The sequence below is a fragment of the Pleurodeles waltl genome, chromosome 4_1 (assembly GCF_031143425.1).
Source record: "Pleurodeles waltl isolate 20211129_DDA chromosome 4_1, aPleWal1.hap1.20221129, whole genome shotgun sequence".
NCBI lineage: Eukaryota > Metazoa > Chordata > Amphibia > Caudata > Salamandridae > Pleurodeles > Pleurodeles waltl.
In genome coordinates, this window is record NC_090442.1 from 44,772,503 (window position 1) to 44,797,016 (window position 24,514).

Here is a 24,514-nt window from a genome sequence, read left to right on the forward strand (position 1 = left end):
CCCAGAGGGCAGGGAGCAGGTACCTGTGTGTGAGGGCACCCCTGCACTAACAAAGGTGCCTTCACAAACTCCAGGCCCATTTTTCTGGACTTTGTGAGTGCGGGGACACCATTTTACGTGTGCAGTGGACCTACGTCAAGCTACATAATGGTAACTCCGAACCTGGGCATGTTTGTATCAAACATGTTGGAATCATACCCCAATTATGTTGCAAGTATTGGAAGTATGATTCCATACACTCTGGGGGCTCCTTAGAGGACCCCCAGCATTGCTACCACCGGGCTTACAAGGTTTTCCGGGCAGCCCAGGGGTGGTGCTCAGAGCTCCTCCAGAGGTGTCCCTGGGTTCTGCCATCTTGTTTCCAAGCTTGGCAAGGAACTCTGGGAGCATCTGAGTGGCCAGGCCAGACAGGTGACGTCAGAGGCCCCTCCTGATAGGTGCTTACCTGATGAGGTGACCAATCCCCTTTTAAGGGCTATTTAGGGTCTCTATCTTGGGTGGATACTCAGATTCAGCTTGCAAGACTCCAGCAGGATTCCTCAGCAACCTCCACTTTGACATCTGGCCACTGGAACTGCGACTGAACCCTCCAGACCAGACAACGCTGCAATCAACGAAGAAGACTCTTCTCCAAATGTCTTTCCATGGCTCCTGTCAGCTTTGCAACATTTCCCCAGCTGTGCATCCTCAGATGACAGAAACTCTTCAACCTGTACAAGAAGAAGAAGGAATCTCCCTTAGAGTGAAGGAGTCACTCCCCTGCATCCGCAAGCACCTGCTGCTACGATGAGTGGCTGCGTTGGTCTCCTCTAATCCTGAGCTGCGTGGATTCTGCATCACGGGTGGTCCGGAGTAGTCCTCTTGGTCCTCTCTGCAGCTGTTCAACTTTGATGGAGGTAGGCCCCTGCCTTCCCTCGCAGGACACTACCCCCTTGCACCACATCTCTTCCATCTTCTCCACCAGCAGCAACATCCCCTTCACCCACACCGCCGAACTCCACTGGCCCGACCACCGCTGTGTCCATTTCTCCTTTCAGAAACCCACGTCCACCACCAACAGCATCAGACCCCTCACCTTAAGTGGAACAAGATCTCCAAGGACCAACTGATCTCCACCCTCGCCCCTCCACCCCACACCATCGACCCCAACACCGCCGCCCTCAACCTCAAGCAATGGCTCGATGACTGCGCCAACACCCCAGCTCCACTCAGAAAAACCGCCAACACCCGCACCAGCAAGAAAGCTCCCTGGTTCACCGCAGTCCTTCAAGCCTCCAAGAGGGAATGCCAGAAAGCCAAGAAGATCTGGCGCCTAGAGCAAACAGAAAGCAACCATGCCACCTTCAAATCAGCCATACGCAAACACCACCTGCTCATCAGGACCGCCAAAAGAGCTTTCTACAAAGAACGAATTGACAACAACGCACGCAACAGCAAGGAGCTCTTCAACATCATCAAGGAACTCACCAACCCCAAATCCTGCTCTGCCGACCCCCCTCACTCGCAAGACCTCTGCGACTCCCTCGCCACCTTTTTTCACCGCAAGATCACAGACATCCATGAAAGCTTCACAACGCCGCTTCCCACCACCACCACTACCAACGCCGACCCCAACGCACCCATCCGCACCACCTTGAATGCCTGGACCCACACCAACGACAAAGAAACTACCAAGACCATGAGCACCATCCACTCCGGATCACCCGCCGACCCATGTCCTCACCACGTCTTTAATAAAGCCAGCCAAATCATCGCCCCCCCAGGTCCGGACCATCATCAACAGCTCCTTCGAAACCGCCATTTTCGCGGAGAGCTGGAAACACGCCGAAGTCAACGCCCTGCCCAAAAAGCCCAAAGCCGACCCTGAAGGCCTCAAAAACGACCGGCCCATCTCCAAACTCCCCTTCCCTGCGGAGGTCATCGAGAAGATAGTCAACAGCCAGCTATCTCGTTTCCTGGAGGACAACAACATACTCGACATCTCCCAGTCTGGCTTCCACAAGAACCACAGCACCGAGACCGCCCTTATCTTTGCCACCGACCACATCAGGAACAGGCTCGACAAAGGTGAAACTGTTGCCCTCATCCTCCTTGACCTTTCCACAGCCTTCGACACCATCTGTCACCACACACTTCGCACACACCTCCACGACGCTGGAATCCGTCACAAAGCCCTGAACTGGCTCACATCCTTCCACTCGGGCAGAACCCAAAGAGTCCGCTTCCCACCGTTCCTGTCAAAAGTCACCAAGACCATCTGCGGAGTCCCCCAGGGATCCTCACTCAGCCCCACCCTCTTCAATGTCTACATGGCTCTGCTCGCCAACATCGTCCGATCCCACGGCCTCAACATCGTCTCCTACGCGGCGACACTCAACTGATCCTCTCTCTCATGAAGGACCCCGCAACCGTCAAGACCAACCTCCACACCGGACTCCACGTCATCGCCAACTGGATGGAGGCAAGCCGCCTCAAACTAAACTAAAAAAAGACCGAGATCATCATCTTTGGCTCCAACAAAGCAGCATTTGATGACTCCTGGTGGCCTGCCACGTTGGGAACCGCCCCAATGCCCACCACCCACGCACGCAACCTCGGCTTCATTCTGGACTCATCGCTCACTATGACCCAGCAAGTCAATGCCATCTCATCCTCATGCTTTAACACCCTTCCCATGCTTCGCAAGACCTTCAGATGGATTCCCATTGAAGCCAGAAGAACAGTCACCCACTCCCTCGTCAGCAGCAGACTGGACTACGGTAACGCACTCTACGTGGGAACAACTACTAGGCTCCAGAGAAAACTTCAGTGTATCCAGAACACCTCAGCATGACTCATCCTCAAACTCCCTCGCCACAAACAGATCTCAGCCCACCTCAGAGACCTCCACTGGCTCCCCGTCAACAAAATGATCACCTTCAAACTCCTGATCCACGCCCACAAAGCTCTCCACAACGCCGGTCTTGCCTACCTGAACGAGTACCTCAACGTCTACACCCGACACACCAGCTCTGCTAACCTCGCCCTCGCCACTGTTCCCCGAGTGCACCGTACCACAGCCGGTGGCAGATCCTTCACCCACCTTGCTGCCAAGACCTGGAACTCCCTCCTCATCAACCTACGTCTGACCCAGGACCTCCTGACCATCAGGAAGCTCCTCAAGACCTGTCTCTTCTAGCAGTAGCACCCCCCCCCCAAGCGCCTTGAGACCCTACCGGGTGAGTAGCGCGCTTAACAAATTACTGATTGATTGATTGAGGATTGAAAGGGTGAGGTCACCTACCTGGTGGACCTTGGCACCCCCAGGAATCCTCATAGGATCCTGCATGTCAATAGACTGAAACCCCACCAGGACAGGGCAGACATGACCATGCTTATGGTCACTGATGAAGGGAAGGAGGAGGAGAGTGAACCTCTACCAGAACTCCTGTCCACAGATGCACAAGATGGGTCAGTGGTGGGAATAGTATTCTCTCCCAAGTTAACAGACCAGCAGCAAAAAGACTGCAGAAACGTTTTGGAGCAGTTTGCTAGTCTGTTTTCTTTGACCCCTGGACTCACCAATTGGTGTGTCCATGATATTGACACTAGTGACAGCTTACCTGTCAAGAATAAGCTGTACAGGCTGTCTGACCAGTTCAAGGCCAACATCAAAGCTGAAGTGGCTAAGATGTTGGAGCTCAATGTATTTGAGCCCTCTGACAGTCCTTGGTCCAGTCCAGTGGTACTGGTACCCAAACCTAATCCCCAGGGTGGGAAAATGGAATTGAGGTTCTGTGTGGACCACAGAGGTCTAAATGCAGTCACTCTGACTGATGCTCACCCCATAACTAGAGCTGATTAGCTCATTGATAGGTTGGGGGCTGCCAAATTCTTGAGCACATTTGATCTGACCTCAGGATACTGGCAGATTGCCTTAAGCTCAGCAGCTAAGGAGAGGTCAGCATTTTCCACACCAGAGGGCCACTTTCAGTTCAAGGTGATGCCCTTTGGCCTGAAAAATGCTCCTGCCTGAATAGAGTCCTGTCTGGGTTGGAATATTTCAGTGCACCTTATCTGGATGATATAACTGTATTCAGTTCCACCAGGGAGGACCACCTGAAGGAAGTGCTTCAGGCCCTGCTTCAAGCATGCCTGACTATCAAGGCAAGCAAGTGCCAGATAGGGCAAAATTCAGTTGTGTACCTGGGCCACCTTGTTGGTGGAGGCCATGTACAACCTCTCCACTATCCTGGATTGGGAGGCTCCTAAAACCCAGACTCAGGTCAGGGGCTTTCTTGGCCTGATTGGGTACTACGGGAGGTTTGTTCAGAATTATGGGACCATAGTGGCCCCTCTGAACAAGCTTACCTCAAAGAAACAGCCCAAGAAACTAATTTGGACCCCTGAGTGTCAAAAAGCCTTTGACACTCTGAAGCAGGCTGTGTGTTCAGCACCAGTGTTACTGGCCCCTGACTATAGCAAAGAGTTTATAGTGTAAACATATGCTTCAGAAGAAGGGATTGGGGCAGCGTTAGCACAAGGTAATGGAGAGGGCTAAGATCAGCCAGTTGCCTTCATCAGCAGGCAACCACTCCCCAGAGAGAAAAGATGGAGTGCCATTGAGAGGGAGGCCTTTGCTGTGGTTTGGTCCCTGAAGAAGTTGAGGCCATACCTGTTTAGCTCTGATTTCTGTGTACAAACTGACCACAGCCCTCTCAGATGGTTAATGCAAATGAGGGGGGGGGGGAACACAAAACTGTTGAGGTGATCAATTTCCCTACAGGGGATTGGCTTCACAGTGCAACATTGACCTGGGACTGCCCATGCCAACGCAGATGGCCTTTCCAGGTTTTTCCACTTAGCTGATGAGGACTACCAGGATGTAGGTTAGTACCCATCACCTTTCATCTGGGTGGAGGAGGGGATGGGAGGTGTAGGAAAGCCCTCCTTTTTGCCCTGGTAACCCCCAAAATGTTTGGACAGATACTGGTGGTTACTGACTCTTGGCTGTGCCCTGGGTACTGCTTACCAGTCGCAGGGCCAGTGCTCTGTGCAAAGTGGATATGCAAATTAGGCTAATTATAATTGGCAACATTAACCTACCTATAAGTCCCTAGTATATGGTAGGGAATGTAGGTTTAGGGACCCCAGCATAGGTAGTGCACACATAGGTGCACTGCCGAGGTGCCCAGTGTCATTTTAAAGGCAGGCCTGCCTTGCTGGCTGCTTTTAAACTAAGGTCACATGCAAATTCGGCTTAGGAATAAAAAGTCCTTCCTAAGACTTAAACTATCTTATTTTTACATATAAGTCACCCCTAAGGTGTGCCATATGTTCCCCTAGGGTTGGGTGCTATGTAACTTTAAGCAGGGACCTTTATACAAATAGTTTTATAAGCAGTGGTGAGGTAAAACAGCCATATTCATGTTTCCCTCATTGTAGTGAATGGCCTCCATAGGCTAGAATGGGGAGACTTTATTTTAATTTATAAAGTCCCCTTAAGTGTCAGATTCCTCAAGTTTGGTATCAAATTAATTGTTATAATAAATCCCACAACTTAAAATAGTTGGATTTAATATAACTTGTTCAGGTAAAGAGTTTTAAACTCTACCGAAAAAGCTGCAAACTTCAGCCTTGTAGTGCTTTGCTCTGATTGTCCAGCCTCTGGCAGCCTGGCCAGGCTGCCTTGATGAGGTGTGAAGTAGCCTGGGATGAACACAAAGAGATGTGCCTAGGGGAGGAGAATGTCCCTCAGCAGATAGAGAAGCAGGAAGGGAGGAGGGCTGCCAAACTGGTCTTCAAAGGCAGGGTAGGACATTTGGAGCAACCCAGCAACTCTCTCACATCCTGAAAACCCAGACAATTAGGTGCCCCCTTGATTAGATTAGGAGAGGGCAGGAAAGGGGTGTGTTTAGGGTTTGTAGCCACACCAGTGGGTGGGCTCAGCCAGATGTAACCTCCAAAAAACATTTTCAGCTATGATGGATTTTTGAGGAAGGTTGCTCCCTGGGATTGATTTTTGCCACACTTCCCAGAAAGTGGTCATCACAGGGGGAAGGACCTTGCATCTGATTGAAGAACCAGGACCCCCCCCCCTGTTTTTCACCCAGGAGCAAGGATGAAACTGGCTGCGCTGCACCCACACCTCAGATCCCTACAAGGAAGAACTACAGGAGAAGAAGGACTGCCCTGTTGAACCCCTGACCTGCACCTGGACACTGCACTCTGGAGGACTGCACCAGCTGCACACTTGGGCTTCACCGCAAGAAGGACTTTGACTGGCTTCAACTGGTTCAAGGAGGGACTGCCTGTTTACTACAGGTGAAAAATTGCTAACCAGAGTCCCCTGCACCAACTCCTGAAGAAACTGACCCGCTGACCACTGTCCAGTGGGCAAATTGGAGTTTGCATTCTGGGAGTTGTAGTCCGCACTCTCAAGGACCATCTCAGAGCTTCTTGAACCTTGGGGTGTGCTGTGGACCTCAAAGGAACCTTAAAAGAACATCTCGGAGAAGATCCAGAAGTTTGGAAAAGCCTGGAGAACTTTTTGAAAAAAGCTCCATAGAGGGACTGACCCGCCGCGGCAACTCTAGCCGGCTTACCTCAACCGTGACCCAGCCTGACTTGCAGGTTCGTCCCAGTGAAGAAAATCTCCTAAAAAGTGACTAAGCCAGAATGTAGAAAGTTGACCGGGACCTCCCAGGCAGTGTATCCAAAGAGGGCTCCAAGGATGTCAGATCAAGATTCAGGTTTGCCCCGGTCGAAGGATTTTCATCTTGAAAAAACGACTAAGTCCAAAGGTATAAATCTCCACCCAGGGTTCCCGCCAGTCATATCAGAGGAAGAGTTCCAGGAGGTCGGATTGGACTGGCAACTTGGTCCCGCTGAAGAAAATCTTCAAGAAAACGACCAAGTCCGAAAGTAAACTTTTGGCCGAGAAATCCCACGGGCTGTACCCGAGTAGGGTTCCATCACGGTCGGCCTTAAACTTTGACTTTGCCCTAGTCGGGGTGCGACCGGATGACCAGATTGGCGCTATTTGTTTCTAAAAGCTAAAAAGCATTGATTCTATAAAAATTCATATCTCCGGTTCCCTTTATCCGATTTTATTCATTTTAATTTTAAAGCTAAAAATATTTCCTATTTTCATAAATTAGTTTTGGATTTTTAAACTGTTTCCTGTGTTTTATTTAATTACTGTTTTGTGGTATTTGAATACTTTATGCTTTGACTCCTAAGTTAAACCTTGTAGCTTGTTGCCAAGCTACCAAGGGTTGAGCTGGGTTTCATTTATTGAGACCTAACTGGACCTAAGTGGGGTTTAGTGGCCTATTGCTAATCGTAGGTACTTACCTGCCCTTACCAATAACCCATTTACCAACAGTATGTATGTGTGTATGCAATACGATTGGCTGGTTGAGGTGTAGGGAGCAGGTGTGTGTGAGTGTGTTTGTGTAGCTGAGTGTGTAGTTGTGGTATTTGTTGTGGTTGTGTCCTGTGTGGGTGCAGTGTCAATGGCGTGTGTATGTTGTTTCAGAGATGTATGTCAATGTGTGTTTTTGGCATGTACAGGTTGTGTTGTGTCGGAATCACAATGGCTATTTGGGCGCCTGTGTTGTGTTGTGTAATGTGTACTGCGGGGGTACACCTGTGGCTAAGGGACAGTGCATGTATCACTTACCTCTTTTCCATAACCCCTGCCATCGTACGAAGCCCATAGAGTCCCACTGCTGTCTCTCACAGTCAGCGTACCACTGCCATTCAGACCGCCAGCAGAACTGTAAAATCTAAATAAAGCAGGTGGAAGACCGTCACAGTGACGGTATTTTCTGGTTCGCGCCCAACACGGGTTGGCGGTGCAACAGAGAACCGATATCCCTGGTCTGCTTTGACTTTGTAAACGTGGGAGCTGCTGACCTACTGACCTCCAGTTCCATGTTTTCTTTGACTGAGTAAGAGAGTGATCTGTGGAGTACTTAGAGGTCTGCTGTGCAGCCAGAACTGCTGTCTGCATGACAGTCAGCTTCCTAGGGGTTGAGGTGATTTCACCTGGAATCTGCACTGAAAGGAGGGGCTGTCTCACCATTGTGAAACTGCTGAGAGAGGGAAAAAATGCAAAAACATGCAGGACGTGTGATTGTCCAGAGTGAGCAGAAGCAGCTGACCCCAAATGTCAGGGTCCATCCACCTGGACAGCTAATTCCTTGGACTGATGACCAGAGCAAAGGCTTTTCTGCCCGAGCGGCCTGTATTGTGGCATTGTCCTGAAGCTGTGCCTGAGCAGATTGTCCTGAGTGCACAATGCCGCTGTGAACCTAAGACTGCGCCAAGGAGACTGCTACTTGGTTGTAGAAAAGTAGCATCTTTCTAGCATGGTTAAACCCACATTTTGGCCTGTTTGTCAGTGTGTTTTACTGTGTTCACTGGGATCCTGCTAACCAAGACCCCAGGGATCATCCTCTCTCCCTTCTAACTTGGTAACTGTACCTTTTTCTTCCCACAATTGGCATACTGGTCCACCCCTGTAAGTCCCTAGTATATGGTACCTAGGGCATTGGGGTACCGGGGGATCCCTATGGGTTGCAGCAGTTATTCTGCCACCCAAAGGGAGCCCTTGCAAAGGGTTTTTCAGGCCTGCCATTGCAGTCTGCGTGAAACGGGTGCATGCACCCGTTTTCACTACAGGTCACTGCACCAGGTCACTCTAAGTCACCCCTATGGTAGGCCCTCTCAGCCCAGAGGGCAGGGAGCAGGTACCTGTGTGTGAGGGCACCCCTGCACTAACAAAGGTGCCTTCACAAACTCCAGGCCCATTTTTCTGGACTTTGTGAGTGCGGGGACACCATTTTACGTGTGCAGTGGACCTACGTCAAGCTACATAATGGTAACTCCGAACCTGGGCATGTTTGTATCAAACATGTTGGAATCATACCCCAATTATGTTGCAAGTATTGGAAGTATGATTCCATACACTCTGGGGGCTCCTTAGAGGACCCCTAGCATTGCTACCACCGGGCTTACAAGGTTTTCCGGGCAGCCCAGGGGTGGTGCTCAGAGCTCCTCCAGAGGTGTCCCTGGGTTCTGCCATCTTGTTTCCAAGCTTGGTAAGGAACTCTGGGAGCATCTGAGTGGCCAGGCCAGACAGGTGACGTCAAAGGCCCCTCCTGATAGGTGCTTACCTGATGAGGTGACCAATCCCCTTTTAAGGGCTATTTAGGGTCTCTATCTTGGGTGGATACTCAGATTCAGCTTGCAAGACTCCAGCAGGATTCCTCAGCAACCTCCACTTTGACATCTGGCCACTGGAACTGCGACTGAACCCTCCAGACCAGACAACGCTGCAATCAACGAAGAAGACTCTTCTCCAAATGTCTTTCCATGGCTCCTGTCAGCTTTGCAACATTTCCCCAGCTGTGCATCCTCAGATGACAGAAACTCTTCAGCCTGTACAAGAAGAAGAAGGAATCTCCCTTAGAGTGAAGGAGTCACTCCCCTGCATCCGCAAGCACCTGCTGCTACGATGAGTGGCTGCGTTGGTCTCCTCTAATCCTGAGCTGCGTGGATTCTGCATCACGGGTGGTCCGGAGTAGTCCTCTTGGTCCTCTCTGCAGCTGTTCAACTTTGATGGAGGTAGGCCCCTGCCTTCCCTCGCAGGACACTACCCCCTTGCACCACATCTCTTGCAGCTTCCAAGGCTTGTTTGCACCTCCTCCAAGTTATCATCAGGTGACGCGCATCTTAAGTCCCCAGCACTTCTTCTTGCGATGCACAGCCCTCTGCATGTTTCTTCTGCGGCGTGCGATCCCTTCCTGTAGTGCTGCGTGGGCTCCCTCTATGACTTCTGTGTCCCCATCCTGTGGGACTCCTATGGGTGCTGCCTCTGATCCTGTGGACTCTCTGCGATACTGAGGGTCCCCTGTGACTCCCCCTCCTGGGTTGAGTTCTCCTGGGCCTTGCTGGTTCCTGGCAGTACCACTTTTCCACTAACAGTGAATTTGCCTTTGCCAAGGCTTGTTGGTAGAATTCCTGCACTGACACCCATCTGCAATCTTCACTCCAACGTGGGACATCTGCATCCATCAGGAGCTCTTCTTCAACTCGCATTCCATTTGTTTTAGTATATGGTTTGTGTTCCCCTAGGATCACTATTGGATATTGCTATTTGCAGTTTTCCAACCTTTTGTATGCCTATGTCTGATTACTAGTGTATATATTTAGTGTATCACTTACCTCCTACTGGAGGGTAACCCTTCTAGTAATTTGTGGTATTGTATTTATAAAATAAAGTACCATTATTTTTGTACAACTGAGTGTTTTCTTTCATGTGTGTAAGTGCTGTGTGACTACAGTGTTATTGCATGAGGTTTGCATGACTCCTAGATAAGCCTTGGCTGCTCATCCACAGCTACCTCTAGAGAGCCTGGCTTCTAGACACTGCCTACACGTCACTAAGAGAAGATACCTGGACCTGGTATAAGGTGTAAGTACCTCTTTACCCACAACACACCAGGCCAGCTTCCTACATTGGCACACTTTGGAAGCTGTGCGAGTGCTGATTGCTCTGCAGTGACTGCTGGACTTGAACAAACCACCACTATCTAGTCATTTAGCTAAACAATGTTTATTAACCTTTTGTAGTACTGGCAAATACCAATGTCCAATGTGGCATCAGTCCGCAGGTAACACATTCACAGGCTGGTGTAAGTGTGACAGTCACTATGTGGTGCAGGCTGAATCCTCGACACCCACGTGGTGCAGGTGTGTTAGTCACTGTGTGGTTCAGGTGAAATGCACATCCACCCAAGTGGCGCATGTGTGGCAGTCACCATGTGGTGCAGGCTGAATCCACAGACACCCAGGTGGTGCAGATGTCATGAATACATCTCAGCGATGTCAAGAGTGCATCACAGCGATTGTGATGTTATGAGTACGTCATGAGTACATTACTGCAACGTCATGAGTACATCACTTCCATGTTATGAGTACACCATGGTGATGGCACAAGTACATTATGGCAAAGGATCATTGCACGGAGATGAGAGCAGTGTGACCAGCACTTTCCCCGGCCCCTGTAGAGGAATGGGAAAGGGGGCTTGGCCAACGTATGGGTGTGAAGAAACTGATCTACGCCTCCAGAGGCGGCCCACAAAAGCACTACAAAATGCGAGCCAAGTGCTGTCAATACTGGGGTATTTTACATAGGGCCTAAAAATTACGATGTACAGAGATTCAGGAATACATGAATAGATAAGAATGTCAGAAATGCCTGTTTTTTTCTACTAAATTTCAATATTTCTTTATTTCAACAGCTATTTTTCTTGGAAAAACGTTGAGGGATCTACACATATGACCCCTTGCTGAATTCAGAATTGTGTCTACTCTCCAGAAATGTGTAGCTTTTCTGAATTACCCAAGGGTTTCACAATGGTTTCCACCACAAACTAGAAGTAGGTTGAAAGCACCTCTTAGAAAAATGCCAAAACTGTGTTATAAAACTTTTTTTTTGGATTCAGCTTTGCATGTTCCTGAAATCTGGGAAGATTGTGACTTTAGTACAGAAAACCGTTCTTAGATGCCTTTTTCATGAAAAATATCAGACACTTCTACCTGAAGCAATTTTTCCCTATTTCTTTTTTTTTAAAACTCAAAATGTTGCTATACTTTGCCTATTTTCTCGGTCCCCTCCAGGGGAATACACAAACCCTAGATCTGTAGAATCCCCAAAATATTGGAAAAGAAGGACGCAAATTTGACATGGCTAACTAATGTGGAAAAACGTTTATGGAGGCTTAAGTGCGAACTACCCCAAACAGCCAAAAACAATCCTTAGCAATGAAGGGGTGGTGGAGGTAAGGCTTAGGATCGAGGGCGTTAAGAGAGGTAGACTATCTTGGTTATGCATAAAATCAGTAAACCTGGAGGGTGCGGTGGGGAGGGCTGATATGGTTATGTTTTTCCTTATCTTGCAAGAATGGCTATATTGTACAGATATAATTAATAAAATGTGTTATAAAAAGTTTTCTATGAAATGGTTGGAGCACACCTCTGACCCTCAACTAATGTTTTCCCACATAGGCCATGCATTACCAGTTATGTCTTTTAGCCATTGAACCAGAAGTGCCCTGAAGCTTTATCAGGGTATGAAGCGCTGCACAAATATTGTAATAAATTATTGCACAATTCTTGACCAGTGCTTCTTTCTGTTGTTTTCTGACTATATCTAAGCTCTGAAGCCGAGAGTCACAGGTCTGATCAGTGTGGACGGGTCGTGGTTGTTTTCTGGATTCCTGGTCAGACAGATCTCTCCGTAGATCTCCCTTGCATTGGAGACCACAGAAATGGGGGTGACCTGGATTCACTTGAGCAGGGCAAACTTAATCTGACAAGAGGGATTGGCTGGCAGCCTTCTACCCAGTCACCAGCTAGAAGTAGTTTCAGAGGTGGGGACTTGTAACAGTGTGTGGGGTACACACTTCCACCGCAGACTAACACACTCTGCTGAAGGTGGCCACCATATTGTGCGGCACGCACCAGGTTCAAATGGACTCATTTACCTAGTACCAGTAAACCATACACCTACTCTGCCACCATCCAAGAGACACCATTTATGGGCAATCAGTAACATGGGTATTCACAAAGGCCAAAGGTAACTTGTACTTGTGAGTAATTTACATGTAGTAAGCCAAGCGCCACACATAGCCACTTATACTGCAACACACTCCCACAGAAAATAATGGAAGTAGGGGCTTAAAATAACACCGCATAGGAAATATTGTTAAAGTAAATTATTCAAAAAGTTAAAAACATAAATATAAAGTAATGTAAAAAAAAACAATCTAAAAAAAAATGGATGGAAACAAGATGGCCACCTGAGAAGATATCCCTCAATGCTGCTCCTGACAAAGTTGCCAGAAAGTACCGCCTTTTAGCCTAAAATATACTTTTACTCAGAGTAAATAAGTGCGATGCCCAGGAACAAGTGAGGCACAGCAGAAGACCCTGAACGACAACTCCACCTGCAGTGATTGTAGCGCATTGATGAAGAAGAGGGTCAGTGATGCAGGAGCAGAGAGCTGGAGGCCTGCACATTGGCTTGGTGGGAGATTTATTTGAAGGAATTAAATTTGCTGCTATCATTCCCGTCTCACTGACACTGCTGTGAGGGCCTGCAGCTCAGTCCTCCACCCATGGTCGGAGCACTTCCTGTTAGTGACCTGTTAGCTGGTGGTAGACCGAGGGAACAACCTGCTGGCCCAGTCGCCAAGCAAGCTGCATAGAAGACGGCCCTGATGCTGTTAGAAATGGGGTCTCTGGTTGGCAGTCAGCTTGTACTCTGTCCAAGTAGGCAAATTTGGCTTGTTATCTGAAGGGAGTCCCAGTCCCCTTGATTAAACCTGCATTCCAGATGCTCTCAAATGGCAGCTGTGTGCTCCTTAACAGTGAGAGCTGTTGTGGAATGCCAGTCGGAATAGCTTATGTTGTTTCAGTTTCCCAAATTGTTGCGTATTCTTTTTCCCCCTACACAGCTCAAAGGAGTAGCAGATGTTTGGCCTCATATTGCTACTTCTGATGTGAATTTTGATAAGTTGATCAGACTAAAGACTTTATTGTTTCAAAAACATGTGGCGCTTACATCTGCACGCAGACCTATGCGCTTCAGGTTGTGAGGTCATTGGGAAGATTCAGTCCCTTTTGAGTACAAACTGACACTTTAGTGAACTCATGGGACGCATATTTAATGAGTCCAGTATTACTGGAATCGCCCACTTTTTAAGGCTGTTGGTTCTGGTTTTGTTCACACCTTCTCCTCTATATTCGGTTTAATACCTTCAGCCATACATTCAATATTTTTTAGTATTTTCGGGGGCTTTTCGATTACTTTGGCTATAATAGTTGGCATTTTGCTGTTGTGACTTTTTCACCGCAATTACTGTCTCTTCACAGCAAGGAGGACTTAAAGCGCTACCGCCAGCGCAACTGTGTCATGAACGCATGATGCAGTATATCGGAGCACCACTCCTGGAACAACTGGAGTGTGACTGATCTCTGTCATTCCGACCAGTTTTGGATTGTGTGCAGCCCATGTTTCGATGCCTCTGGTGCCTCTTTGAATGTGCACTGAAAGTCAAGTCTTTCTACGCAGCGCTCACTTTCATTGGACCATGATCTGTTGATGTTCTTGATGAGGGCTCATTATCAGACATGCGCGATGAGGGTGCGTTTGCCGCAGGAAGCTGTTTATGAGTTGCCCTTTTTGGATTCTATGACTCTTAACTCTGGTGGGCATGACACGGAATGCTGCTGCCTCAGCTGGAGCTCAGGCTTTGGAACACAAGTGCTTTGTGGCTTTCCTTGGATATGATCTGGATATTTTACCACCTGCCGAAGTGGAACGTCTCCTGGCTTCAATTGTACCAGATGTAATTGGCGATTTCCAAAGTGACACGGACTATTGAATTTGGGTTTTTTGTCACTTGTTCAAATTGTCCTTTTCCTGTCTCTGTATCTCTTAACTTGTCAGTATTGATATATATGTTTCTTTTACTGTAAGAGTTTTCTTAAAACATTTTTTTATCGTGAGCTTTGAACCACCTTTGACCGGCAAAGGGAGGGTGTTGTACAGCAATTTTAGCCATGTTTTAGACACGTTGTTTTAGCTAACTAGGCCTGCCGCTGTGCACTTTAATCCAGTTACAATTTACTTTATTTTTCTATCAATAGCCACATTTGCGGTGCTGTTTTATTCTCTTTATCTCATTGTACTTTAACCTAGGAAAGCATCACGTTCTTAGTAAGACATTTATTTCACTTTGTGCTTTCTCCTGGGCGACAGTCAGATAGGGTTGCCGACAAACGTGGTATGCTGTGTCTCCAACATTTGCAGAAAAACACACACTCATACTTGTGGACCATTTCTTAGAATGTCAGCTGTTTTATTATAAAAACACCCCTTTGTCTCAGACACGTTAGAGGGAGATTACAGCCAGATGACCACGACTGTATGCTGATTGCTTCGCTGCAGCTACTTTCTTAGATGGCCGGACCCCTGATCCACATGGGAATGGTGTCTCTCTAGACTACAGGCTTCTTCCTCCAGGTATGAGGGATGATGTACCCGCAAGGGGAAACTCGAAGGGCAGATTAGGCTTATCACGCTGTGCTCAAACGTAGAAATATATATCACCATTAGTGACAGTATGGTAGGGCTGTTCTTGTATTTTACTCTTTTAGTCACTTGCTTGTTTTTATTGTGTTTTATCATCCTAGTTATTGCAATACATGGTTTTTTATCTAAGATGCAGTTACTTCAGTAAATCCTTATTGAACTATATTCTGCCTCTGTTGTCTTTGCCTATATGAGACTTTTGGAGAGAAAAAGGGATGAGTTCTGATTGACCACAATTCCCCTGAGGAGTCTTCATGCGCCTGGTTGCCACAATCATCTCAGCCCGAGATGAGGTGCTGCTGGTTAGCTGGAGAACCCGGATGAGGTCGACAGGCGTCGTGTGGTGTGGAATCATACTTAGTATCCACAATCCATGTGAACCTGTCTCCAAATCCAGTAGCCCTATTAGCATAATGAGAACCCGTCCCCACAAAGGGCAACTCACAAACGGCTTCCCGTAGCACTGTAGCAAACTTGCATGTTTGATAATGAGCCCTCATCGAGAACATCAACAGATCAGCGTCCAATGAAAGTAAGCGCTGCGTAGAAAGACAGACTTTCAGTGCACACGCAAAGAGGCACCTGAGCCATTGAAACACGGGCTGCACACAATCCAAAACCGGTCAGAATGACAAAGACCGTGTACACTCCAGTTGTTCCAGGAGTGGTGCTGTGAAATACTACATCATTCACCTATGACAACCCCTGCTCATCCCATTGGTAGCTTGGCACAAGCAGTCATGCTTATCTCAAAGGCAATGTGTAAAGTATTTGTACCAACACACAGAGTAATACAGTGAAAACACTACAAGAAAGGACACAACACCAGTTTAGAAAAATAGCCTATATTTAAATCAAACAAGACCAAAATGACAAAAATCAACATAAACAAGCAAAGGTAAGAATGTTTAAGTTAAAAAGAGTCTTAGTCCATAGAAATCAATGGATGCATGGTTTTTACACAAAGTGCCTGGTTTGCGCCAAAAATTAAGCCGCACAGGCGAACGTGTGTTGGAAAAGTCAGCGATGTGTCAATTCTTTACTTGTAAGTGAGTCCGTGTGTCGTTAGTTCTCCGGTGGGGTAGGCAAGGAGTAAATTTTTTCTCCTGCAGTAGAGTGATGAGTCGATTTCCGGACAGGCAGCCTCTGGTTCGCGCAGGTTCACGATGATTTTCACACGCGGCGACAATGCAAAATTCCGAGGCACAGTGTTGGAGAACTGTGCTGCGTGAGTAATGCGTCAATTTTGGCAGCCACACAAGGGTGTTGCGTCGATTTCCCAGCTGCGATACAGGTGGTGTGTCAATTATTCAGCCGCAAAGCAGGTGCTGCATCGATTTTCATGTACGTGGCTCCTGTGTGTCAATTTTGGCCTTGGTTCCACTAGCTCCTCCTTTCAATGGCCCAGGGACTGGATTCGGCACCACTTGGCAGGGTAGGAGTCTCAGGAAGAGAGTCCAGGTGCTAGCACAGGAAGTCTTTAATGGCCCTGAGACTTCAGAACAGGGGGCAAGCTCAATCCAAGCCGTTGAAGACACTTCACAAGCAGGAAAACCCAGCAAAGTCCAGTCGTTGTCCTCTCAAAGGCAGAAGCAGCAACTGCAGGCCAACCAAGCAAAGCACACTCACAGGCAAAGGGGCAGTACTCCTTCTCTTCAGCTCTTCTCCTTGGCAGAGGTTCTTCTTGATTCCAGAAGTAATCTAAAAGTCTGCGGTTTTGGGTACACTACTTACACCTCTTTCTGCCTTTGAAGTAGGCAAACTTCAAAGGAAAGTCTCTGTTGTTCACAAAAACATGCCTTGCCCAGGCCTGGCCCCAGGCACACATCAGGGGGTTGGAGACTGCATTGTGTGAGGACAGGCACAGTCCTTTCTGGTGTATGTGTCAGCTCCTCCCTCCCCACTCCAGCTCAGGAGACTCACCAGGATGTACAGGCTACACCCCAGCTCCCTTTGTGTCACTGTAGAGTGGGAATTCACAACAGCCCAACTGTCAGTCTGACTCAGATGTGGAATACAAAAGTAGGCACAGATTGGTTAAGCAAGAGAATGCCACTTCCTAAAAGTGGCATTTTCAAACTGACAATCTATAAACCAACTTTACCAAAAGGTGTGTTTTTAAATTGTGAGTTCAGAGACCCCCAAGCTCCATATCTCTGTCTGCTCTGAATGAGAAACTCACTTGAAAGATATTTAAAGGCAGTCCTCATGTTAACCTCTGAGAGAGATAGGCCTTGCAACATTGAAAGCCAAATTTGACAGTATTTCACTGTCAGGAAAAGTAAAACACAGCAGTACATGTCCTACCTTTAACATACACTGCCCCCTGCCTATAGGGCTACCTAAGGCCTACCTTAAGGGTGCCTTACATGTACAAAAAGGGAAGGTTTGGGCCTGGCAAGTGGGTACACTTGCCGGGTCGAATTGGCAGTTTAAAACTGCATGCACATACACTGTTTACAGGGCTACTTATGTGGGTGGCACAATCAGTGCTGCAGGGCAACTAGTAGCATTAGATTTACAGGCCTTGGGCACCTCTAGTGCACTGTACTAGGGACTTACTAGTAAATCAAATATGCCAATCATGGAAAAGCCAATTACACATACAGTTTACACATACAGTGCACTTGCAAATTAGCACTAGTCAGTGTGAGAGGATGCCTTTTTTAGCCCCCACTTTTTGCCTGATGTTGATGTGTTCAAGAGGTTGGTGGTGCCCAGGGCTCCTGCTCACCAGGTTCCCTGGGCCACAGCTCTTTCCCTAAATCTGTTGTGATGCTTGGCACAATTGGATACACTCTTACATATCCCTGTAAGACCCTAGTAAATGCGTACCCCAGTACCAAGGGCATGAGATAGTCGGAGTAGGCCCCTGAGGGCAGCAGCACTGAATTTGTAAGCCCTGTACCCAGATACCACCCAGCACTGCCTGTACAGGCTGAGTGTACTGGGGCAAACCTGAAAAGACAAACTCGACATGGCACACTGTGTGCCCTGTCCTCCCTACACCGCATATGTTATGGATACGTCACCCCTATAGTAGGCCTTACAGCCATAAGGCACCATACTATATGTGAGGGCATAATTACATGAGCAATATGCCCCCACTGTGTCCTTGCTAGACCTGGGACATAGTGAGTGAACAGAGCAGCCATTTTGAAGTACATGTGCTGGACACTAGTCAAACACAGGTTCCCCAGCTACATGATGGCCACTCTGTACCCTGGGTTGTTTGGTATCAAGCAACTCAGAATATTAAATCTAAACTGGTACCAGTGTTGGATTTAGCCCTAAATGTGGGTCCCTTACTCGCTATGCCACCAGAGTCAAGCTAGCCTGGCTGAAGAGGGATGATACCCTTAAACTGGTCCCAGCATGCTTGTTTCTGGTCCAGAGAGGACCTGGCCTAGCAATTCGGGCTGGACTGGGTCCAAACTGGGATGGCATGGCGATCAAAAAAATTGATGGATTAAATCCAGATCTGTGACTGGGGGTGAATGTTTGATTTGTTCTGCATTCCGTTGATCATCTATTTTTTTTGCATCTGGAGTGTCAGTCTGCACAACTAATTATTTGGAGAAGTCGGGTGCCTTCCTCACGGGTGCCATGCACATGGCTGCCCTCAGAGCATCAAAAGCGGTCTGGTAAGCCTCAGTCCAGATCACCTTTTTGGGCTCCTTTTTAAAGGTCAAGCCATACCCCTTGACAAACCTCCAACAGTACCCAGTGAGACCTAGAAAGGCTCTTACCTCTGTCTGGGTCTTGGGAGGCTCCCAAGCCAGAATGGTGTCAATTTCTAGTTGCAGGGGTGCCACCTGGCCACTCCCAACCTGGTGTCCCAGATAAACCACAGAGCTCTGCCCTATTTGGCACTTACTAGCCTTAATAGTGAGACCTGCCTTCTGCAGAGCCTTCAACGCTTCACTGAGGTACTGCAGGTGTTCATCCCAGCTAGAGCTGAACACTGCAATGTCATCTAGGTATGCTGCTCCGAAATCTTCCACCCCAGCCAAAACCTGGTTGACCAACATCTGTAAGGTGGAAGGGGCATTTTTCATCCCAAAGGGCATAACCCTGAACTGGTAGTGCCCCTCTGGGGTGGAGAATGCTGACCTCTCCTTTGCCCCTTCAGTTAAGGCAATCTGCCAGTACCCAGACATTAAGTCAAATGTGCTGAGAAACTTGGCAGCTCCCAACCGATCTATGAGCTCATCTGCTTTGGAAATGGGGTGTGCATCAGTCTTAGCGATGGCGTTGAGTCCACGGTAGTCCACACAGAGCTTCAGTTCTGAGTTGCCACCGCAAGCTGCAGCCTTTGGGACCAAGACCACTGGGCTGCCCCAAGGACTGCTGGAGAACTCAATTACCCCTAATGCCAACATCTTGGAAACCTCATCCTTGATGCTAGCCCTGACATTGTCAGTCACCCTGTAAACCTTGTGTTTCACAGGTGGACTGTCCCCAGTGTCCACATCATGGCCACACAGATGAGTGACCTGTGGGGTCAAGGAAAACAAGGAGGCAAACTGTTCCAGCAACTGGTGACAGTCCCTCTGTTGTTCTGGGGTCACTGTTGGGGAGAGGCTCACACCTCCACAGACTCATCTTTCTCCTGAGCAGACAGGAGGTCAGGAAGAAGCTCACTCTCGTTCTCCACCCCATCATATGTTGCCAAGAACATAGTTAGTTCACACCTCTCAAAGTGAGGTTTGAGGTGGTTCACGTGCAGGTCCCTTAAAGGGTTCATAGGTGTTTCCAAGTTCACCAGATAGGTGACATCACTCTTGCGCTCCACCACCCCAAGAGGCTCAGTCCACTTACCCTGGAGAGCACAAGGCTCCACTGGGGCCATGACCCACGCTTTCTGGCCAGGCAGAAACTCGGCCAGAGTGACATTCTGGTCATACCACTTGAGAAAATGTACATTAACTTAATCATACACCATAGCTGCTAGGCATCTGTTTATCTTTATTATGTTGCCATGTGCTCGGCAAACCTTCTGAACTTTGATGTTTGACCTTGTGCTCACAGCCTTGGGCTGCAATCTGCTTATCGCTGCCATTTACTTTTTCCAATCACAGTTCCGAGAATTGTCGTGCTTAATCAGTAACTGCCAGAACAGGTTCATACAGGTCGTTGCCACCTCCTGCCAGCTGCATCTGTACCTTCTCCCACCACACGTGTATCCCTGAAATATTCTGAAGGCCGCAGAGGACCTTGAATACGCCAGGGGTGGAGTTGTCCTCTGACTAAGCAGTTATGTGTGTATATAAGGTAGGGTGCCCCGGAGTGAAGGGGCAGCCTCCGTAGGATAGTCACTTGACTGTCCTGGGACTCTGTATTAGCTCGAGCTATAATCCATCTAATAAACTTCTCTTTATTCCTCCAGTTGGTGACTCCGTCTGTCTTTGTGTACTCTCTGCTAAACGGACCCTGAGGACAAGGGTGTCCCTCCACCGCTGGGAAGGAGACCCCGGGTGGGGGTCTAATCTTTCCTGGTTCCTCAGTTGGCGCCCGAACAGGGACCCGAGTCAGGCATCCAGGGGACCGGCCCGGTGACAGAGGACTCACGATTGGACTTCCAAAGGAGGCGCCCCACACCAAATTCTGAGCTTCGTTCTCTGTCGTGGACCTGCGGATCTCCACTGTGTGTCTTCCAGCCGGCTCGACTTCTCCTGGCGCTGTCTGAATTCGGGTCTCTGTTTCCTGTGAACTACTGGAGTCCCCAACTGTCGGACCATAACAGAAGTGTCAGGTAAGGACGGGAGTTGAAAGATTCCTGTCTAAAAATAGGTCTGTGAGTATTGTACCGTTTCTATCGCTCTTTGCAAAGATCGACGTCAGTGGTAAGACTGACCTCAGTTGTCATTTAAATATATAGGAAGCAAAAGGCATATTTGCCATTTATTTGGTGTATTTAAACCACTGATGTAAGTATTTCTAATAATTGAATAATAAAAAAATGCCAGCGTTCAGTTGTTTCAGGAAATTATGTTGTTGTCTTTGCAGTAAGGACTCCCGCCTGGAGGAAACATGCCCCGCTCCTCCGGCCGGGACTCCGAATCATGATATATATGTTAAATATGGCATAGGTCCGATTAATTGGTCTGATATATGGAGAAAAAGAACCAAAGGTAGTCCTGATTTGCAATGGCCTATTCACGGGACGTTTGATAAAGATAAGTTAGACTATTTACAGGAACGTTTATTTGTGACAAAAAGTAGACCAGGGATGTTTGACTCACTACGGACTTGGCAGAAAGAAGCAGATCAAAGACGTAGGAAGGCAGAGAAAGAATTACAGAGACATAAGACCTGGACGGTGACTGAAAAGGTATATGACTCTAACGTAGCTGAACATCAACAGAAAATTTTAGAACATGACCGAAGGCTTCACTTACAAACTGATAAGTGTTACCCTTCTAGGACAGTAGTGGATAAGCCACCTGAGGAAGACCCGCTTTTAAACGATATGTTAGATAAACCCCCGTTATATACTCCACCAATATATCCTACAGTACATCCTCAACCTGCACCAGGTGACCCTATTGTGCCACCCCCGGTTGGATCTCAGGCGAGTGCTCCGCCACCCACCACCACCCCTCCTATCACCAGACCTGTAGAGAGTACGCCCCGCCCAACTGCACCCACCCCTCGGCTGGCCCCCGTTTGGCCCACCCCTGACTCCTGTCCGGACACCACACATACCCCCGTCCCATGACCCCGCGAAAGCGCACCCTGCGCGGACACTTGTTCTCTAATTCACAAGAGGAAGATGTCATTGAAGAAATGACACGGAGGTGGATGACTAATTGGAATGACTATGGGGTCAGGGACATTGTCCACACTATGAAACAATGGGATGGTTTAGTTCAGTTACATGCAGCTACCCTTATGTGCAACATTATAATACAAGAATATGAGGATGATGGTTCCTCAGCTCCTGCGGGACTGGTGGACCTCTGAAAACGCGCCTCTACTGGACTGCCTTTTGGTTCTGGTCTACATGATTATGTTGTTACTCGCCTCGCATATAGGGACCGCCTGGGGATGTGTAGTCCTTCTGTAAAGGCATCCATGTTTCCCATGAGAGAGGTTCCGCCGGTTTGGCGAGAACCGGTGATGGATGCCGCTGGCCAAGTTATTACAGCAGGGCATTTTCAACAAATGTGGGTACACACCCCATGGAAAAGATCTGAAACATATACCCTAAAAGCCGCCTTACCTGACCCCCGTAAGAATCCTGCAGGATATTATAAAGAACTGCAACAAATTCTTGAATCCTGTACTATGACGTTGTTCGATATTGACATGTTAATGGCAGCAGTAGTCCCGCAGGAAGTATGGTCAAAAGTACGGAGGCACGACCATGCTGAACTAGGGGGCACGTGGGACCAATTGCAAGCAGCAGAAAGGGACAGAGTTGGGGGAGCGAAACCAGCCCCACTTATATTGGCTCTCCCACTGCGTATCTTGGATTTAATGAAGACCATACTTGCACCACACAGGATAAATTGGGATAAATTGGCCGCCTGTAAACAGAAAAAGGACAAGGGTGTTTCGGACTTTTATACAAGGTTTAAGGGTGTCTTTTCTGATTACAGCGGCCAAGACATGACTACTGAAGGGAGGATAAGACTCTTTGTTGACAAATTCGTGGACAATTTATTACCAGACATAAAGGGAAAATTGAAATTGTGTGAAAGTACGTGGCCAGTCTCTACTGCCACTGGAATACTGACAATGGCCCAATAGAGAACAGGGAGATAGAAGAACAAGAAAAGAACAAGAAAAAAACGAAGGAGTTGAAAACAAAGGTGTTATTTCAGCAGGCCTACCCTCAGCCCCGTCAACAGCAGTCCAGATCAAGGTCACAAGGACCTCCCAATGACAGAAGGCAGTCCCAACGCCCTCCCCGTTCTTCCCTCTCCTACAATCAGTGCGCCTATTGCAAGCAGGAGGGCCACTGGAAGAATGACTGCCCCAATAAGGACAACTCTACAGGCCGTCCCATGCCCCCACTGCAACAGGACAACAGACCACGCAGTAGGTCTGGTCTTGCAGACAGACCCTGCCAGCAGGCCCCTTCACGGTCCCACAGTACTCCCCCACCCAAATTATTTTGATGCTTCATCCCAGCGTCAATATTTTAATGACGACTATGATGCGTATGAAGGTCAGGGGTCCTCCTTTGACTAGGACAGCCTTCGACAGAGGGGGGTGGGACCAGTTTCTATTCCTGTTAGGCAGAATGGCCCTCACGTTGAGGTACAATTAGACGGTACTCCACATGATTTTTTGGTAGATACTGGGGCCACCAAAAGTTCTGTTAAACAGGAAGAGGTCCAAGGGGTCCCTCTGTCTGGCAATATTAACGTCTCTATGGGTTTTTCTGGTGTTCCGGTGGCTAACCCCGTCTTCCAGCCGCTGCATGTTGCTATAGGTCCTTACACCATTAGCTCCCATCTCATTCTTACTTCGGCCTGTAGTGAGAATTTATTGGGTTTGGACCTATTAAAGAAATTCTACGCCGCCATTTATTGCTCTCCGGATGGAGTGCATGTTACTTTAGGTCCCAATATTTCCCCGTCACAATTTTTGTCAAAACCACTTCCACCCGAACTTCGAGATTTGCCAGACATTTTATGGGCCACACATAAAGACGATGTTGGATGTCTGGACATACCACCGTATGTCATACGCTTGAAAGCCAATGCCAAATTACCTCGTCTTCCCCAATACAAATTATCCCAACACATTGAACAACAACTCAAAATTTTGTGACCCAGTTGATTGATTTGGGTGTCATTGAAGAAACGCGTGGTAATGATTGTAACAGTCCTGTCCTTCCTGTTCATAAAAAATTATCTAATGGCACTGCGTCTCCAGGACTCCGATTTGTTATTGATTTACGGGCGGTCAATATGATTGTAATACCCCAGTTCCCTGTTGTTCCTGACATTACGACATTATTAACAATGAAACCTGCCTCCGCTACTTGGTTCTCTGTTATCGATCTTAAAAATGCATTCTTTAGCATTCCCATTCATCCAGATAGCAGACACATCTTTGGGTTTTCACTGGGTGGTCGCAGTTTCCGGTTCTGTCGCGCTCCACAAGGCTATACTGAATCGCCTAGCATTTTTAGCCAGGCCCTCAAGGGTCAATTGGATACCCTTGTTTTTCCTTGCTCCTCGACGCTGGTTCAATATGTGGATGACGTTTTAATAGCATCCACTTCAGAACAAAATTGTAAAACAGATACTGTAGCCTTACTGAAACATCTTGCACACCATCACCATAAGGTCTCCCTCCCCAAATTGCAATATTGTAGATAGGAGGTTATATACCTAGGACACCTCCTGT

General features: G+C 48.0%; 1 protein-coding gene across 1 annotated transcript in view; it reads right to left on the minus strand.

Annotated features, from left to right (window-relative positions):
- LOC138286968 (uncharacterized) overlaps positions 1-24,514 on the minus strand; it is a 417,069-nt gene that overhangs the window by 181,777 nt on the left and 210,778 nt on the right. Inside the window, exons 13-14 of the mRNA XM_069227337.1 lie at positions 19,740-20,057; positions 19,026-19,179 (exon numbers count right to left, since the gene is read on the minus strand). Coding sequence (XP_069083438.1) covers positions 19,026-19,179; positions 19,740-20,057 — 472 coding nt within the window. The remainder of the gene's footprint in view (positions 1-19,025; positions 19,180-19,739; positions 20,058-24,514) is intronic.